We start from the raw sequence: 18,705 nt of genomic DNA, 5'->3' as shown, positions 1-18,705 counted from the left end.
ATACACACACTGCATTCTCATACACACACACTGCATTCTCATACACACACACTGCATTCTCATACACACACACTGCATTCTCATACACACACACTGCATTCTCATACACACACTGCATTCTCATACACACACTGCATTCTCATACACACACTGCATTCATTATATACACATACTGTAAATAAATATTCAATTAATATAATTTTTTAAGGATCTAATTTTATTTAGAAATTTACCAGCAGCTGCTGCATTTCCCACCCTAGTCTTATACTCGAGTCAATAAGTTTTCCCAGTTTTTTGGGGTAAAATTAGGGGCCTCGGCTTATATTCGGGTCGGCTTATACTCGAGTATATACGGTATATAGATTGCACATGAAACAGGTAAATATACCGAACTTTATTTTATATATACATCTACAGGCTGTATTTGCTGTATGAAAAGATATGAAACGAATTGCGATGTGAATGACATGAGCAAAACTGCCGAAAGCATATATCGCATGAATAACCAGATACTGTATGAAACAGACATAGGCGAAAGATATGTGTATAAGACATGACGAAACCGAACGCCAGTCAGTTCGAATGAGTACGTATGATATTATGAGTAGACAAATTGAAACGAAGTGGGTACTTGGTGAATGAGTACCATTCGTATAGAAACTAACAAAAGGATTTAACCGAATATGTATGTGAGCTGGCCGTAAAGCGTTGGGCCGTAAAGTAAGGCCAGTTTAAAAGCGCAACGCCGTGGGAATGATCCAGGCGTCGAACTTACGATTTGGAAGTCACTAGGACGTTGTCTGCGATGAAGACCGGATTTGTGAGGAGCTGGACGGGCAGAAAACCTGCAAGGAATCCTGGACACAGCTATACCAGACGAAATCGCGGGCTTTTTGAAAATCAAGATGGCGTCGTATGTGAACCGGAAGTGGATTCTCGTGCAACGCTGACCTCGAGGGTATGGAGCCAGGTAAAGGGTGTCCCTTAAGTAGGGAGGGGGTGTGTCATACGCCCCTCCCACAAACACAGGCCAAAAGGCCTTACTACATATAAAAAATACCAAAATTATAAATCATAAAATAATAATAAAATGAATACAAAGGGTAAAATCTACATAGAGGCATATGAAAAAAAACCACATAAAAATCACTGATACTTAATGAGTCTTACCCCAGTCTAACTATATGCACTGAAATATATTGGAAATCAGCTGCACCTCACTGACGAGGCCCAAAATAAGGCCGGAATGATCGTCTGGGGTTGCTGTATCTCTCGTGCAGAGGGAATTTGCTGGCATTTTGGATCTGGACTGCCCGTACAGGTGGGACTAGTCTGATATGCTTCAGATGTGTTTTCTCTGTAATGGCAGAAGTGGCACAAGTGAGCAAAAACTATTTTGAGACCTGAGCTGGGATGTACCGAAGGGCAAGCTATTAAGTCTCTCTTAGCTGTCTGCACGGAAAAATAGCTACGCTTCCTCCAGGAAACAATAAGTATAAATGTAACTCTCACGACTCATAATTCTTAAGCTCTTACCTTAAATTAAAAAATAAACCAAAACATATCATTAATATTGCTATTCTGTGCCAGATTCTGTGGCGCTTTACAATATATATAATAAAATAAAAACATATATAATAAAAAAAGAAAATAAGGGCCTCTCTCCTCACAGATCATTCACTGGTAACACAAATTGCCAAAGAGCTAGAAACCTATTTCGCTATGAATAATACGGGTGACGTAGGGGTGGAAACTTTATGGCAAGCTCACAAAGTGGTCCTTCGAGGAGAATTCATCAAACACGCTAGCTACAACAAAAAGCAGTGCATGAAAAAACACATAGATACAATCACTGAGCTAACCACACTCACCCAGACGAACAAACAAGCACCAACACATGACACCACAAAGCGGATCCTTCAACTTCAAGCCACACCGAGATATGGAACTAGCCAAAACAACTTACCTACTAATGAAACTGAAACACAATTTTTTCAAAGATGGGAATAGGGCAGGAAAAGGTTTAGCTGCACAACTTACAACGAGAGCCTTATTATCTAAGATAGCCTTTATCCAAAATAAAAATGGGGAAAAAAATCACTAATCCTCAAGAAATTGTAGAGGAATTTAGTGGGTACTACAAATAACTTAATAGATCAAAAAGACTGCCATACTCCTAAACAGGAGGACATAGATTTATACCTGAAAGATATTTGTCTAGCCACTCTCACACGAGAAGAGCGTGAGAAACTGACCCAACCATTTTCCCTGCAAGAAATCTTAGATACGATCGAGCAATTACCATAACACAAAGCACCCGGACCCGATGGGTTCACAAACCTATATTACAGCACTTCCAAAAACATCCTAGCGCCACACATGGCTGCCCTGTTCAATCATTGCTTTCAAAAAGGATCCATGCCTACAGCAATGCTCCAGGCCCACATATCAACCCTAACAAAGCCGGGTAAACCCCCGACCCAATCCTCTAACTTCCGACCAATCTCTCTCTTAAACTGTGACACTAAACTCTACGCCAAACTGTTAGCAAATAGAATAAACCCCATCTTGAATCGCATTGTACACAATGATCAATCAGGCTTCATCAAGGGAAGGCAGGGCTCCGATAACACTAGGAAAGTTCTTAACATACTATCCCACATAGCATCAGCAAAGACTGAGAGTCTTCTTTTAGCCCTGGATGGCGAGAAGGCCTTTGACAGGCTTAATTGGACGTATATGTCATCAGTCCTGAACAAATATGGCTTCCCTCAAGAGATGATTCGAGGAATAATGACACTCTATAAACACCCCACCGCCCAAGTGAACCAATCGGGTTTTATCTTGTCACCCTTTGGCCTTACCAATGGCACGAGGCAAGGATGCCCTCTATCCCTGCTCCTTTTTATCCTCGTTTTAGAACCCATAGCCCACAAGATCAGAAAAGACCCGCTTATCTCAGGCGTACGCATAAAAAAATACAGACTATCGATTATCAATGTTTGCTGATGATATTCTAATAACTGTCAGCAACCCAGAGTCATCCTTGCCTTGCATCATGGAGCTGTTACAAGATTACGGGAAGATATCATATTATAAGCTTAATAAAGCCAAGACACAAGCTCTACCATTGCACCTACCCAGCACACGAAGTGATAGACTTCGTCAGACCTTCCTATTTGACTGGAGACAGACACACATTACCTATTTAGGAGTGAAACTAGCCCTACGTGCCCAAAAAACTGTATCCCTAAACTATGGCCCACTGCACCACATCTGCACTTCCCACTTTCAGACTTGGAAACGTGTCCACCTATCCTGGCTAGGTCGAATTCAAACTATCAAAATGGTTCTACTACCTAAAATCTGATACATCTTCCGAATGCTGCCAATATATGTTCGACCACATATCCTTAACACTCTCCAATCCAGTCTAACCAGATTCATCTGGAACAAAACAAAACCGAGCTTACCTATCGCCTTACTCCAATTGACACCACAATCAGGAGGCCTAGGTGTACCAAAATTACGCGCCTATTACGAAGCGGCCATCCTCGAGTTGGCTATTCGACTTCATGTCCCCAGACACACTTTCCAATGGGTGGATATGGAACATGACGAAGTGCACCCACACTCCTTGCTTCAGATAATGTGGTCTCCAAAAATATACAGACCGCCAAAATTGACATTATACCCCACCACTTCTTTAACATTCAAATTTTGGGATAGAGTACTAACCAATATTACTGAAAAAGGGAAATTCTGCACATATGCCCCAATCGAAGCGCTAGAGAGGTTGACCCCATCTTTATTAATGAAAACATGGTCCACATATGGTATCAAACACATCAAAGATCTATGCCAACAAAATAAAATCAGGGCATTCCCAGATCTACAGACACAATACAAACTACCTAATTCTCTAATTTTCCAATATCTACAATTAAAAAGCATTGTGAATACTAAGGTGACATTGAGACCCAAGATTCCGCCACAAGTTATGACCAATGCTATAGCTGTCATCTCTAGATGCCACTCTGCACCGCTTAAACCCAAATCAATATCGATATGTTACAAAACGTTAACAGACAGAACGCCTCCTCACTCTTTCAAATACGTGACACAGTGGGAAAAAGAAGGCTTACCTAAATTTACTGATGAGCAATGGCTCCAGGCACTGAACGCCCTTAAGGGCATCACATCATGCTTTTCCCATATAGAGGCCTACAAAAAAGTAATATATAGATGGTACCTCACTCCGCAAAGGCTCCACCAAATTTACCCTACCGTAAATTCTGTTTGTTGGAGATGTAACTTGAAAGAGGGAAATATGACATATATCTGGTGGGAATGCGAAAAGATTAGACCTCTATGGTCACACGTTCAACGACTTTTGAACAAAATAATAAACCACTCAGCACCTGTCACCCCATCTCTATCACTCTTACTCTTATTCCCACCCCAATGGAGTAAAGAAACTAAACAAATAGCTTCCCTCATTATCCTAGCAGCGAGGATAATGGCCCAGAATTGGAAAAAGCCCTTATGCCCCTCCCGAACAGCAAAATTTACCAATTTTATAGATACAAAGTTCTCGCCTCAGACTCATATATCAAAACAAATAAGATAGTACAGTTGTGGAAACCATGGCTTCCACTGCTGGGACACTGAACCCAGAAGGCCAAACAAGAGCTTAAACAACAGGACCACGGGGTAACGACAGGATAGACACAAGGAAGGATAAATATATATTTGAATGTTCAATGTTTGTTCCAACATTGTATCATGCATTATCTGATGTCAAATGAAACGCTATATTGGTCATGTCGACCTCCCCCCCCCCCTTTTCCCTCTTTTTTATTCTGTATCCCTCTCCCCCTTCTTTTTGTTTGTATGAAAATAAAAACTCTAAATAAGGGGAAAAAAGAAACTAAGGGCTACCATCTATAGAGATATTGAGAAAATCCTCATCTATGCATAGCCTAAAATTGAAGATTATGCTAGCTTTAGTGTACTTATAATCTTAATTTTAATATTGACAGGAGGCGAGTATTTTACATTAAACTCTCTTTACTAACTCCACAGCAGCAAAGAAAAGTGAAAACAAGAACCAATCAAAATGCAATAGGAAGTATATTATCCACAATGAATAGGCTCCTCCTCCTCTTTCTTTGCTGCTCCATCAGCAGACACGTCAGAGTTTTTGGCTATAATAAAAAAAGAAAAAAAGGGAAACCATCTATAGAGATATAGAGAAAATCCTATCTATGCATAGCCTAAAATTGATCCATCCATTTAGCCCATTGGAGCAGAGTTGCAATATTCACATCAATATCTCCGCTGGTAGTCCCGTATAATATCCAAGAAAAGCGTAGCTCGGCAATCCTATTCAAATTCCCCAATAACTGGACGATACACAGCTTTGGGAGTCAACTGGTTTTAATGAGCCACAGCTGGCTTTTATACAATTCTCTGGTGGACCTTGTTGGAGACATGGACCAAAGTCACATTTCCCAGACTCTTTCTCTGTACTTGGAAGATAATTGAGTAAGGACAATTCCTTATTTAGATTATCTCCCAAGTACAGACAAATAAACACTATTTCAAACCATCAAAACTCATATAATATTAGTCAGAACTCAACAAAAGATACTTCACCGAAAAGCAGGGATCTGAGCGCCCACTCTGTCCAAATACCGCTCCATTTGAGTGAAGTTTAGACTGGACAACAATGAGGTGAAGCCCCAAAACAGTTCCAGGTGGTTGTATGTTTTGACAGGTCTTCTTTCGGGAGTTTTTACCATTAAACTAACAAATGCAACTGATCATGTAATAGGTGGTCGTGTGCCTTGTGTTCATTTGTTTCATTCAGTTAAATGCCACTCTGTATAGGTGAAGGGGAACGAACATACGAGAGGATGGACGTTTCAGCGGTGTTCGCGCCGTCGAGTGTCCAATTATAATTCTATATGCTCGACGACCAAACACCGCTGTATGTTCATGAGCAAAGATGGCCACCACCAAGTGTTAGGTCATACGAACGACGGTCACCCATCCGACCATTTAGAATCTTGCGGTTTCTTGGTGTGAATATAGTCAATTGGAGGCACACAACTCCCCTGGGTGGTTTCACGGTTCGGTTGTTGGTTCGACTGATGAACAATATGTCTTTAGTCTGTTTGGGAACACAGTCTTTCATACAAATAAATGGCCAAACTTTGATGAAGTGAACATGCATGAGGGCCAACCATTTTGCCTGACATTCTTTGAACCATTAACATTGAATGTAAATTAACTATTTTATGCAAAGTTTATTTCAAACAGCATACTTTTCATTTCATCTCTTTATTTTGTCTCTTTATTCCATCTCAAATCTCTTTATTCTGTCTCTTCTCTCTTTATTCTGTCTCTCTTTATTCTGTCTCTCTTTAGTCTGTCTTTTTTTATTCTGTCTTTTTTTATTCTGTCCCTCTTTATTCTGTCCCTTTTTATTATGTCCCTTTTTATTATGTCCCTTCTCTCTTTATTCTGTCTCTCTTTATTCTATCCCTCTTTATTCCGTCCCTTCTCTCTTTATTCTATCCCTTCTCTCTTTATTCTATCCCTCTTTATTCTGTCCCTTCTCTCTTTATTCTATCCCTCTCATTCCGTCCCTTCTCTCTTTATTCTGTCTCTCTTTATTCTATCCCTCTTTATTCTATCCCTTCTCTCTTTATTCTATCCCTTCTCTCTTTATTCTGTCCCTCTTTATTATGTCCATTCTCTTATTATTCTGTCTCTCCTTATGCTGTCCCTCTTCATTCTGTCCCTTTTTATGTTGTCCCTTCTCTCTTTATTCTATCCCTCTTTATTCTGCCCCTTATCTCTTTATTCTATCCCTCTTTATTCTGTCAACAGATAGATTAGCCAAACTACCTGTGGGGCCGTATTAAACCGGAACTTGGGCTGCAATTGGCCCACGGGCCGGACTTTGTATTCAGCCCTTGTCAGACCTCTTTTCCTTTTCCTTTTCAGCAGATCTCCTTTTGCCAGTATCAAATCTATTCCCACTACTGAAGTAGAAGAGGGATCACTATTATAGGATACCTCAAAACGTTGTGCTATATGAGATTGCCTGTCTTTATGTAAGATAGCAAGCCTATGTTCTCTAAATCTGCAATTTATAGGCTTCGTAGTTTGCCCACATACTGTCAACAAATGAGAAATTGCAGTTCATCCTGTGGGTGTCAGTGAAAATGTCCCCACTGTTGATGGCTCCAAATTTGGAGGACTTATGACTTAAATAACCACAAGTTATGCATCTGCCTTGACCACAGCTAAAATTTCAAACAATAGATTCCTACTCCACAAAACGAACAGGAAGAGGCTTAGGTTTCAAAGAGGCTAGCTGATTTTTTAGATTAGGGTCTCTTTTGAATGTAAACCTGGGTGCATCTGAAATACAAAATTTGAGCCGTGGATCTAATTTGTGAAGTGGCCAATGTTTGTGCAAAATGCTGATAATATCATCAAATGTTATATAAAAGCCTGTTGAAAAGATGGGAAATTCGCCTGAACTGACCTTCTTAGTACTAATGTTATACTTTGCCTTTCTTTGCATGTTACGCTAGACTCCCTTACTAGATGCAAAGTGGCTTTATGAAATCTGGTATTACATACCTGGACCGACACAGGGGGCTCAGATCTTAGGGTTTATAAGATAATCTCTCTGCAAAGCACCGGCTTTAAAATAGGCTTGTTGGATAGACTTAGAGGGATATGCTCCCTCCACAAAGCGCTGGCTAAGCAAGAAAGACTCTCTTTCATAGTCTTCAAGGAGGGAACAGTTGCAGAAGATTCTTATAAACTGCCCCAAGGGTACATTTGCAATCCACTTTGGATGGTGCAAACTCCCTGCATGTAGAAAACTGTTTACATCAGCCTTCTTCTGATAAGTTTTTGTTAAAAATACCATCCTTGCACCCCCTGAGGGACAAATCTAGAAAGTCGATATTTGTTTTTTGCTTGTTGAATGTAAAAGACAACCCCCAATCGTTACAATTCAAAAAATAAATACATTCAGCAATCTCCTCCCAACCTCCTTTTCAGATGATCAGAATGTGGTCAATAAATCTGCAATAGAAGGTAAACCGCTCCATCCAATGCGGGTTATCTAGGACAACCAACTGTTCCCAGAAACCCATAAACAGGTTCTCATAAGATGGAGTGAAACTCACCCCCATCACATTCCCTTTAGTCTTTAAATAAAAAGTACCATCAAACTGAAAATAACCTGCGCTCACCTGAACATGAGGTCAATTTATACAATACACAAGATTCAGCGCACTCACTCATCAACAGCAACTTCAATGCTTACAGTAAGCATGCTAAACTTAAGTAACAATGATTATTTATATAGTACAACAATATTCTGCAGCACTATACAATAGGTGAGCAGACAAACACTCAAACCTAACATAACATGATGGACTTCCTGGAGTAAGTGAAGAGGGTCCTCCTCAAAGAAGCTGACAATCTCATAATGGTCAATAACAGTATATTAATCTAAAGTACAATAAAAAAATCAATCATTGTGACTTTTAGTTGCTAGTATCTGTCTCTCTTCCTGTCAGTCTGTATGTTTATAGGTTTATAAATGTCACAAGCAGTGTACCCAAATACACAGAAAATAGGAATCCCAAGAGAAACAGAGATAGACGTTTTACTGGGCCTTATAGTGGCCGAACTTAACGTAATAATGAGAGAGACTAAGTCAATAAACTAGCTAAGGTCAGGAATATAGATAGAGGGAAATTGATATAACAACCTGGGTCCTAACAGAGGTACTCAAAATTCCTATAAACTAGCTAAGGTCACAATCCAGCAAAACACATGAGACTCAAGGAACACACTAATCTTAGGTAGAAACCACAATCGGGCACTGAACTAGGGACAAAACAGTATTGCCATTTGTCAAAATATTTTTTCAAGCTTCGTTCTATTTATTATCTTTTTTCTCAGTTTCCCCAGCTGGATGTACTGTTAATACACCATCAACAGTAATCAACTCTTTACAAGATCTTCTGCAGCTATTGAAAACTCTTGGTATGGAAATCAATGCTCTAGTAAACAAGCCATCAATGCAGCCACCAACCAGTAACACAACCCCATCTCCTTCCAGCACACGACCCCAAAAGTTAGTATCAGTCAGCAAGCCCATTTCAGTATCCACTAAGGATGCACCCCCAATGGGCAACACTATTAATCAAAATACATTCATTAGCAATGACAAGACAAATAGCAAGCCTTTCTTCATCAGTGGAACAACCAGACTTACAGCATCAGAGGGCAAAACAGTATCCACTTCCAGTACAAGATTGGCTGGACAGTCACTAACGAGCAGTAAGCCATTGTCTTCTCAAAGTATTGGAACCATTGGTCAGGCACTGTCAACTAGAAACATCACTAATTTGTCAGTATCAAACAGCAAGACCATGCCTTCTTCTGGCACAGGGACCACTAACAGTAAGACTGTGTCTTCTACTGGTACAGGGATCACTAACAGTAAGACTGTGTCTTCTACTGGTACAGGGACCACTAACAGTAAGACTGGGTCTTCTACTAGTACAGGGGTCACTAACAGTAAGACTGTGCCTTCTAGTGGCACAGGGACCACTAACAGTAAGACCGTGCCTTCTAGCGGCACAATGATCACTAACAGTAATACAGTGCTGTCTTTTGGGACAAGAGCCACTAGTCAATCAGGACCAAACAGTAAGATAGTACCTTCATCCAGTACAGGAAGCACTAATCAGTCCAAACCAAGCAGTAAAACAGTGTCCTTTCCTAGCACAGGAACCATTAGTCATTCAGTAACAAACAGTAAGACAACGATTTCTTCAGATTTGATAATCACCAGTCATGCCATACCAAACAACAACATAATGTCTTCATCCAGTACAAAGTCCACTAGTAGCTCAGCATCAATGAGTAACACATTACCTCCCTCTGGAACTGCAACCTCTAGCAATGCAGTAAAGAATACTACAAATCCTTCTTCCAGTACTTGGACCACTGAATATTTGGTATCAAGCAGTAAACCAGTGTCATCTCAAAATGCTGGAATCACCTCTCAATCATCATCTTCAAGGTATGTATCTTCTTCTCTCCTCGTACATGATTTTCCCTGTGCCATGCACAAAACAATTGTTTGCTTTCTTTTTTCCCAGTGCTGGAGCAGCATCATCTGTTAGCAAACCAATATCTTCTGTTACTGTGCAACTATCAACCAGTAAAACTGTGCCATCATCCGGGAGCCTTCCAACTATTGTTCAGTCTTCAACAAAAAGGACTTCTATAATGCAGACCATTGAGACATCAGTACAGACCAGTAAGCAAGCCATTAGTCCAACTGGATCTACTAAAGGTGAGACAGAGGTACAGGCAGAAAAAAAGAGATCAAATGAGAGGCAGATGAAGAGATCATTAAGTAATTATACAGCTCATAGAACTACAATGTGTAAAAGACTGACAAATAGACCATGAGACAGAAACACCATGACATATCACAGCTCAAGATAGACATAGTATTATTAAACACACATGGAGATGGATGGAAGCGATGGATTAAAGAGATGGATGGAAGAGATGAATGGATGGATAGAGAGAGATGCAAGTAAGCCAATCATGATTAGAGAGAACACAGACAGACAGATTGTGAGCAAGGCAGACAGGCTGACAAATTCGACCATGAGACAGAAACACCATGACATATCACAGCTCAAGATAGACGTATTATTATTAAAAACACATGGAGATGGATGGAAGAGATGGATGTATGGATAGAGAAAGAGAGAGAGAGAGAGTTACAAGTAAGCAAATCGTGATTCAGAGCGAACACAGACAGACAGATTGTGAGCAAGGCAGCAGACAGACAAATAGAACAAATTGTTTAGATATATAGATAAAATTGACAACTCGTTTTTCTTTACAGGACCTTCAAATTCTTCTTTTCATCCAACTATCTCCTTCGCTCTGGTTTTTTTGACACTAGTTTTGGGTGCCGTCTGAACTTTCCCCGACACCACGCAAGCTACCCAGCCTTCGAATCCCATAGCTCGTAAAAATGTGTCATGTTAGTTCCTTTGTACAGTACACGTTAATATGTAATGCCGTGCATGATCTGAAGAAATTAGTTTTATAGATATTGATTTGCAGGACAAACTCCATTCTATATGTCACTTCAGTGAAAAAAAAGCATTCATTAGCATCTCACTGTACCTGTGCCATGATCAGGGGGATAGGGGAAAGCAATGACTTGGTGAGAGCAGAAATCTAAGAAGTGTTAGAAATGTGTATCACATGTTTAAACTTTTATAAAAGTTACTTTCATTTTTTCTATTTTATAATTAAATAATTTTGCCTTGGCAGCAGCAATAAAAACCCTGAAACCTAACAAAAGCCCAGGCCCAGACGGCTTAACTGCTCTCTACTACAAAACTTTCGGAGACATACTCTCCCCCAGATTATGCAAAGTCTTCAACGCAATGCTCCAAGGGGACCCTTTACCCCGGGACATGACGCAAGCCAACATAACATTACTACCGAAACCGGGTAAATCTCATGACGAACCGGGCCACTACCGCCCAATCTCCCTCCTGAATCAAGACTTAAAACTACTGACTAAAGTCATGACAAACAGACTAAACCCCCTCCTAACTAAATTGATCAAACCAGACCAAGTCGGCTTTATCCCACAGAGACAAGCGCAAGACAACACACGAAGAACCATAGACCTGATATGGCTAGCCAACCACAGATGAATCCCGACGGCAATACTCTCCCTAGACGCGGAGAAAGCATTTGACCACCTTCTATGGCCCTATCTATACAAAGTACTAAACAAATTTGGATTCCCACCCAAGCTTACCCAATTCCTACAAGCCATGTACCACTGCCCGACGGCACAACTACTCATTCCCAACACCACTCCCCCCACCTTCCCTATCCTAAACGGCACCCGCCAAGGCTGCCCACTTTCCCCTCTCCTGTTCGCTCTATCCCTTGAACCCCTATTAGAAACCATACGAAACAACCAGCAAATTGAAGGACTCCGTGTCGACTCCGTGTCGACTCCGAGACGAAACATTCACTATTGCAGCTTACGCAGACGACGTTCTCCTGACCCTGACTAATCCCAACTCATCCCTAACGGCACTCCTGTCAACACTGCAAGAATACTCCGCAATTTCAGGCTACCAACTTAACACCACCAAAACAGACCTCCTACCCCTCAACTTCACTGACGACACACTCCAAGCTCTAAAACGCGATTTCCCCTTCCACATCTGTCCACAAAAAATCACCTACCTGGGCATACAGCTCACCAACGACTTCACCACTTTGTACACCACTAATTACTCCCCACTCTTCCGCAATGCACACACAGCTCTCCAACGAGGGAAACCCATGAATATCTCCTGGCTAGGGAGAATAGCCTCAGTAAAAATGAATATCCTACCCAAATTCCTCTATGCCTTCCAAGCCCTGCCAATTCCATGCAAAAAGACTGACCTTAAACTCCTACAAACGGTGATAGACCACTTTATCTGGAACGGACGCAAACCCCGGATTCGCCGATCCACCCTGTACATCCCCACCCCCTCCGGAGGACTAGGCCTTCCCAATTTCACACACTACCTACAAGCAGCGCACTTGGCACAAATTCAACACTGGCACCTCCCCCCAGCCCACAAACGCTGGGTAGACCTCGAACACCTCATCTTTGGACGTGACCACCCTTCCCAATACATGTGGCTCCCAAGACAGCATAGGCCCCTACCACCTCCCACTTCCCCAACAATCACCTACTCACTAGACCTATGGGACCGCCTCAGCGACAAATTCGACCTGTCCACAGGCATATCACCCCTCACCCCAATTCTCCGCAACAAAATGTTCCTACCAGGCTTAACACCACAACACTATGCCCACTTCGAAGAGAGGGAAATAAACAGATTGGGACACCTCTATCCCGATGGCAAGCTCCTCCAATTCACAGACATACCTCACTCCGACTCCTTAAATACATTCGACCATTTCCGATTCTTACAACTCCACAGCTTCGCAACAACAAACGAAATCCGACTAGCGGCCACATCAACCTTAACAACATTCGAGCGGCATTGCCTCCGCTCACCATCCCGAAAAAGCCAAATATCCGACCTATATCTGTCACTGACAACCCACCACTCCCAAGTGGCACTACCATACATCTCTGCATGGGAAAAGGACCTGGGAACTCCTGGAGACCCCACTGACTGGTCTGACATCTGGGCGACCACCAAATCAATTTCAATTTGTACCACCCACAAAGAACAGGCCTACAAAATGATGTTCCGGTGGTATCTCACACCCCAACGCTTAATGGCCATAAAAAGAACCCCCTCCAACCTTTGCTGGAAACTGTGCGGTGACATTGGCACCTTTTTCCACTGCTGGTGGACTTTCCCCAAACTCACCCCCCTCTGGAAGTCCATCACAAACCTCTTAACTAAAATTCTCCACAAACCGGTACCCCTAGACCCCTGGGCACTCCTACTCTCAAAACCAATTGACCCTTTCACCCGCAACGAAAATAAACTTAGAGCCAGAATAGCTTTAGCCACCCGTAGAGCAATAGCAGAAGTATGGTCAACCCCACATATACCCAACCACAATCAAATACACCATAAAATAACGGACAGCATAGACATGGACAAACTAACAGCACAAATACATGATACCCCAAACCCCTTTCATAAAATCTGGGACCCATGGCTAGAGAACCACGTCGCCACCCCATGGTAAAATGATAATAATCCAAGACTCACACTCTCTCTGTCAATCAGCACTCACAACAACGACAAACGACATGAGCCCTATACACCACTCCAACCATCCAAACAGGAACCGGGGGGTACCCCAGGAGGGCAGCAACACCCCTCTCCTCCCCCTCACGAACCCCCAACCTTCCATCCTATTCCACCCACAAAGCAGGACTTATCACGATCACCCTCATAGCCTCCCCTCCGGCACACAAAACCCGCAAACTATACTGTAACCTCAAGCCAACGAACAAACAATGTCGACTCCATACACAACCCGGGGCACGACGCCCCATTCAGACCCAACCTCTCCACGAGGGACCTGAACACAAGTTACATAGACTACAATCTTACCCAGAGATCCTCACCCTAAGCCGACACACAAACCAATGGTATAACCATTCAACAATTTTAGAATGTAATGTGCCAAACTTTCTCATGAACAAACCGTTGTTTTTTCATACTGTTACTACCTAACTTTTAACCTTTCCATTCTGTAAAACTGTTTTTACCCTGCAAAATGAAAATAAAGAATCTTTAAAAAAAAATTTTTTGCCTTTTTATGGATCAACGGAAGCTACGAAAATCAATAAAACTTTGAACTTGATGAACTTGAGTCTTAAAAAGAAACCAAAGTAAATAAAAAAAAAAATTTTTAACCCCTTAAGGACGGAGGACGGTTCAGGACCGTCATTGGCATTTTTGCATTGCTGACCGGTGACGGTCCTGAACCGTCCTAACGGTCCAATGTACTTACCCGATCGCCGTTGTTCCCCCGGCGGCGATCGGCGGTGCTCCCGTTGTGGGGAGACTGCCTGCAGCCCAGACAGTCTCCCCATGGCGAATTAGGACCCCTGTGGCCATGTGATCGCTCAACAGAGCGACCACATGGTCACAATAGGTGTCCATGTGTCTGCCTGCAGGGGGGACTGTCTGTGCTGACAGGCAGTCTCCCTGCATGTGTAAAATCATAAAAAAAAATTAAGTTTAAGTTAATAAAAAAAAAATATTATTATATATGTGTATATATATATATGATATCATATATATAATGTCATGCTAAGTGTATTTTTATGTTAATATGTACATATATTAATATAAAAATACACTTATAATTAAATTACACACGTATATATATCATATATATAATAACTATATATATTGTATATATATATTATTATAGAATACAAATAATAAGTAATTTAAATTAAATTAAAAAAATTAAAAATAAGAAAAATGTAAAAAAAATATATATCTATACGAAATTTTATTCTAACAGTATTTTGATATTAATATATATATATTTATATCAAAATACACTTAGAATGAAATTGTATATATATCTATGTATATATAAATAAATAAAAAGAATACGAACTATTCATATGTCCATATACAAAATTACATAAATAATTATATAAATATACACGTAGACTTCAAATATATAAATATGCATATATATTTAAATTCTACGTGCGTATTTATGTAATATTTTTACATAATTAAGTTATTTTATTGATTGCAATTTAAGGGACCTGCCTGCCAACCCAGGCCGAAAGTCCAGAGAATTTAATTTGCTATCACTGTATTTTACCCTGTAACGTTCTACGACACCCTAAAACCTGTACATGGGGGGTACTGTTTTACTCGGGAGACACACAAATATTAGTGATTCAAAACAGTAAAACATATCACAGCGATGATATTGTCAGTGAAAGTGACTTTTTTTTGCATTTTTCACACACAAACAGCACTTTTACTGATAATATAATTGTTGTGATACATTTTCCAGTTTTGAAACACTAATATTTGTGTTCAGCAAAGTCTCCTGAGTATAACAATACCCCCCATGTACAGGTTTTATAGCGTTTGTGAAAGTTACAGGGTCAAATATATGGGTCAAATATTTTTACATTGAAAATGGCCAGGTTGGTTACGTTGCCTTTGAGAGCGTATGGTAGCCCAGGAATGAGAATTACCCCCATGATGGCATACCATTTGCAAAAGAAGGCAATCCAAGGTATTGCAAATGGGGTATGTCCAGTCTTTTTTAGTAACCACTTAGTCACAAACACTGGCCAAAATTAGCGTTCAATTTAGTTTTTTACTTTTTTCACACTCAAACAAATATGAACGCTAACTTTGGCCAGTGTTTGCGACTAAGTGGCTACTAAAAAAGTCTGGACATACCCCATATTGAATACCCTGGGTTGTCTACTTTTTAAAAAATATGTACATGTGGGGTGTTATTTAGCGATTTATGACAGATAATAGTGTTACAATGTCACTATTGATACATTTTAAAACTGTATGTTTTGAAACCGCAATATCCTACTTGTACTTATAGCCCTATAACATGCAAAAAAATAGCAAAAAGCATGTAAACACTGGGTATTTTTAAACTCAGGACAAAATTTTGAATCTATTTAGCAGTTTTTTTCATTCGCTTTTGTAGATGAGTAAAAGATTTTTCACATAAAAGTCAAAAAACATGTATTTTTTAAAATTTTTCATCATATTTTTTCATTTTTTAAAAATTTAATTACATGAGATTATATAAATAATGGTATGTAAAGAAAGCCCCTTTTGTCCTGAAAAAAACAATATATAACTTGTATGGGAACAGTAAATGAGAGAGCGGAAAATTACAGCTAAACACAAACACCACAAAAGTGTAAAAAGATGCCTGGTCGCAAATGTACAACATCGCAAAAACAGTCCGGTCCTTAAGGGGTTAAATTGACAAAAGAGGCTGTGATATATTTTACGGAACAGTACGTTATCTTTTATCACGTATATTGCAGATCCATCTTGAGAGAGAGAGGAAAATCCTTCTTTTATATAGTTACAGAGTGGTATCCCTGGAACCCTGCAGTGCTACTTTGCCGCAGGTGCTGTGCTTTATCTCAAGGATTTATCACAGGTTCCCTGCTGTTACACCAGATTATCACTTTATCACAGGTGCCCTGCTTTTACACCAGATTATCACTTTATCACATGAGCTCTGCTTTAACACAGGTGCCCTGCTTTTACACCAGATTATCACTTTATCACAGGAGCTCTGCTTTAACACAGGTGTCCTGCTTTTACACCAGATTATCACTTTATCACAGGAGCTCTGCTTTAACACAGGTGCCCTGCTTTTACACCAGATTATCACTTTATCACAGGAGCTTTGCTTTAACACAGGTGCCCTGCTTTTACACCAGATTATCACTTTATCACAGGAGCTCTGCTTTAACACAGATGCCCTGCTTTTACACCAGATTATCACTTTATCACAGGAGCTCTGCTTTAACACAGGTGCCCTGCTTTTACACCAGATTATCACTTTATCACAGGAGCTTTGCTTTAACACAGGTGCCCTGCTTTTACACCAGATTATCACTTTATCACAGGAGCTCTGCTTTAACACAGGTGCCCTGCTTTTACACCAGATTATCACTTTATCACAGGAGCTCTGCTTTAACACAGGTGCCCTGCTTTTACACCAGATTATCACTTTATCACAGGAGCTCTGCTTTAACACAGGTGCCCTGCTTTTACACCAGATTATCACTTTATCACAGGAGCTCTGCTTTAACACAGGTGTCCTGCTTTTACACCAGATTATCACTTTATCACAGGAGCTCTGCTTTAACACAGGTGCCCTGCTTTTACACCAGATTATCACTTTATCACAGGAGCTTTGCTTTAACACAGGTGCCCTGCTTTTACACCAGGTTATCACTTTATCACAGGTGCCCTGTTTTTATGCCAGATTACCACTTTATCACGGGGGCTCTGCTTTAACACAGGTGTGCCCTTGCTTCATGTTAGAGGTACTGCTTAATCTCAGGAGCCCTGCACAAGGTCAAGAGTCGTACCTTACCTTGGGAGTCTGATTTATCTAAAATACAAAGTGCTGCTTTATCCCAGGACCCTTGCTTAATCTCGGTTGTGCGTTTTACCTTAATCATACTGCTTTATTTAAAGAATATTGATTTACGTACTTTCATGTCTCACATTTCAAAGAGGAATTTGCAAGTTGAACGTTGTGCTTTTTTTGTCTGTTGTTCTAAAAGCTCTCTTTGTTTCATTGTGGACAAAAGTACCACCTAGTGGTCACTCCGGATAACTCAGGATTAGCAGTAGTATATTCTGTGGACTCACTACCACCTCCCCCTGCAGCTTGCAGAATATATTGTATCTGCCAATAACAAATTAAGTCAGAAACTCACATTTTTTGTTTTACATTTTTGCGAAATATTCAGTCAAGTTTTCAAAACATCCATACTTTGTACTTATTATAATGTGTCTTAGATGTTATTTATAGTTTTAGCAATATGATGATTTCAGCTCTCAAGATAAAAACTTGGAAAATCTAATGATTGAGCAAGTCAGTGTTTTCCTTTCCTTTTCGTATTTATTTATTTATTACTGGTATTTATAAAGCACCAACAGACTCCGCAGCGCTGTACAATTAGTGGAGAACATACAATATACACAGACAAATACAAGAAGTAGTGACAGCCCTGCCCGTAAGCTGATAACTTACTTGGTGAGAAAAAATGCAGAGCTTCACAATCGCTGTCCCTATGAGTATGAGTGTGAGGTGAGGCCTGAAGAACAGAGATGGAGATGGAACAGTTATTCTTCATCTTTGACTCTTTGATCGCCTAATCAACATCAAATCCAGTGTTGGCTGTTTCCATCAACCTACAAAAACCAATGCATTGCATGATTTATTTAGACCTTCCCAAGAATGAAATTATTAAAACATTGTGATAGGGTATTGCTCAGGTCAAAGATTATATTTTATACAATTTACTGCTTTCTCCCTATGAATAAACTGATAAGTAGTGCCAAGCACTTCAATTAA

The 18,705-nt window shown here is 40.4% G+C and overlaps 1 protein-coding gene across 1 annotated transcript in view; it reads left to right on the top strand.

Moving 5' to 3' along the window:
* The window catches only part of LOC134573260 (uncharacterized), a 41,228-nt gene extending 29,830 nt beyond the window's left edge, over window positions 1-11,398 (top strand). Inside the window, exons 2-4 of the mRNA XM_063432893.1 lie at window positions 9,001-10,129; window positions 10,209-10,405; window positions 10,973-11,398. Of these exons, the coding sequence (XP_063288963.1) occupies window positions 9,001-10,129; window positions 10,209-10,405; window positions 10,973-11,049 (1,403 nt within the window). The 3' untranslated portion in view covers window positions 11,050-11,398. The remainder of the gene's footprint in view (window positions 1-9,000; window positions 10,130-10,208; window positions 10,406-10,972) is intronic.
* The last annotated feature ends 7,307 nt before the right edge of the window (window positions 11,399-18,705 follow it).

This window comes from Pelobates fuscus, chromosome 9 (assembly GCF_036172605.1).
Source record: "Pelobates fuscus isolate aPelFus1 chromosome 9, aPelFus1.pri, whole genome shotgun sequence".
NCBI classification, from domain to species: Eukaryota; Metazoa; Chordata; class Amphibia; order Anura; family Pelobatidae; genus Pelobates; species Pelobates fuscus.
The sequence above is the reverse complement of the archived record's forward strand: the minus strand, read 5'-3'. Positions and strand labels throughout refer to the sequence as shown.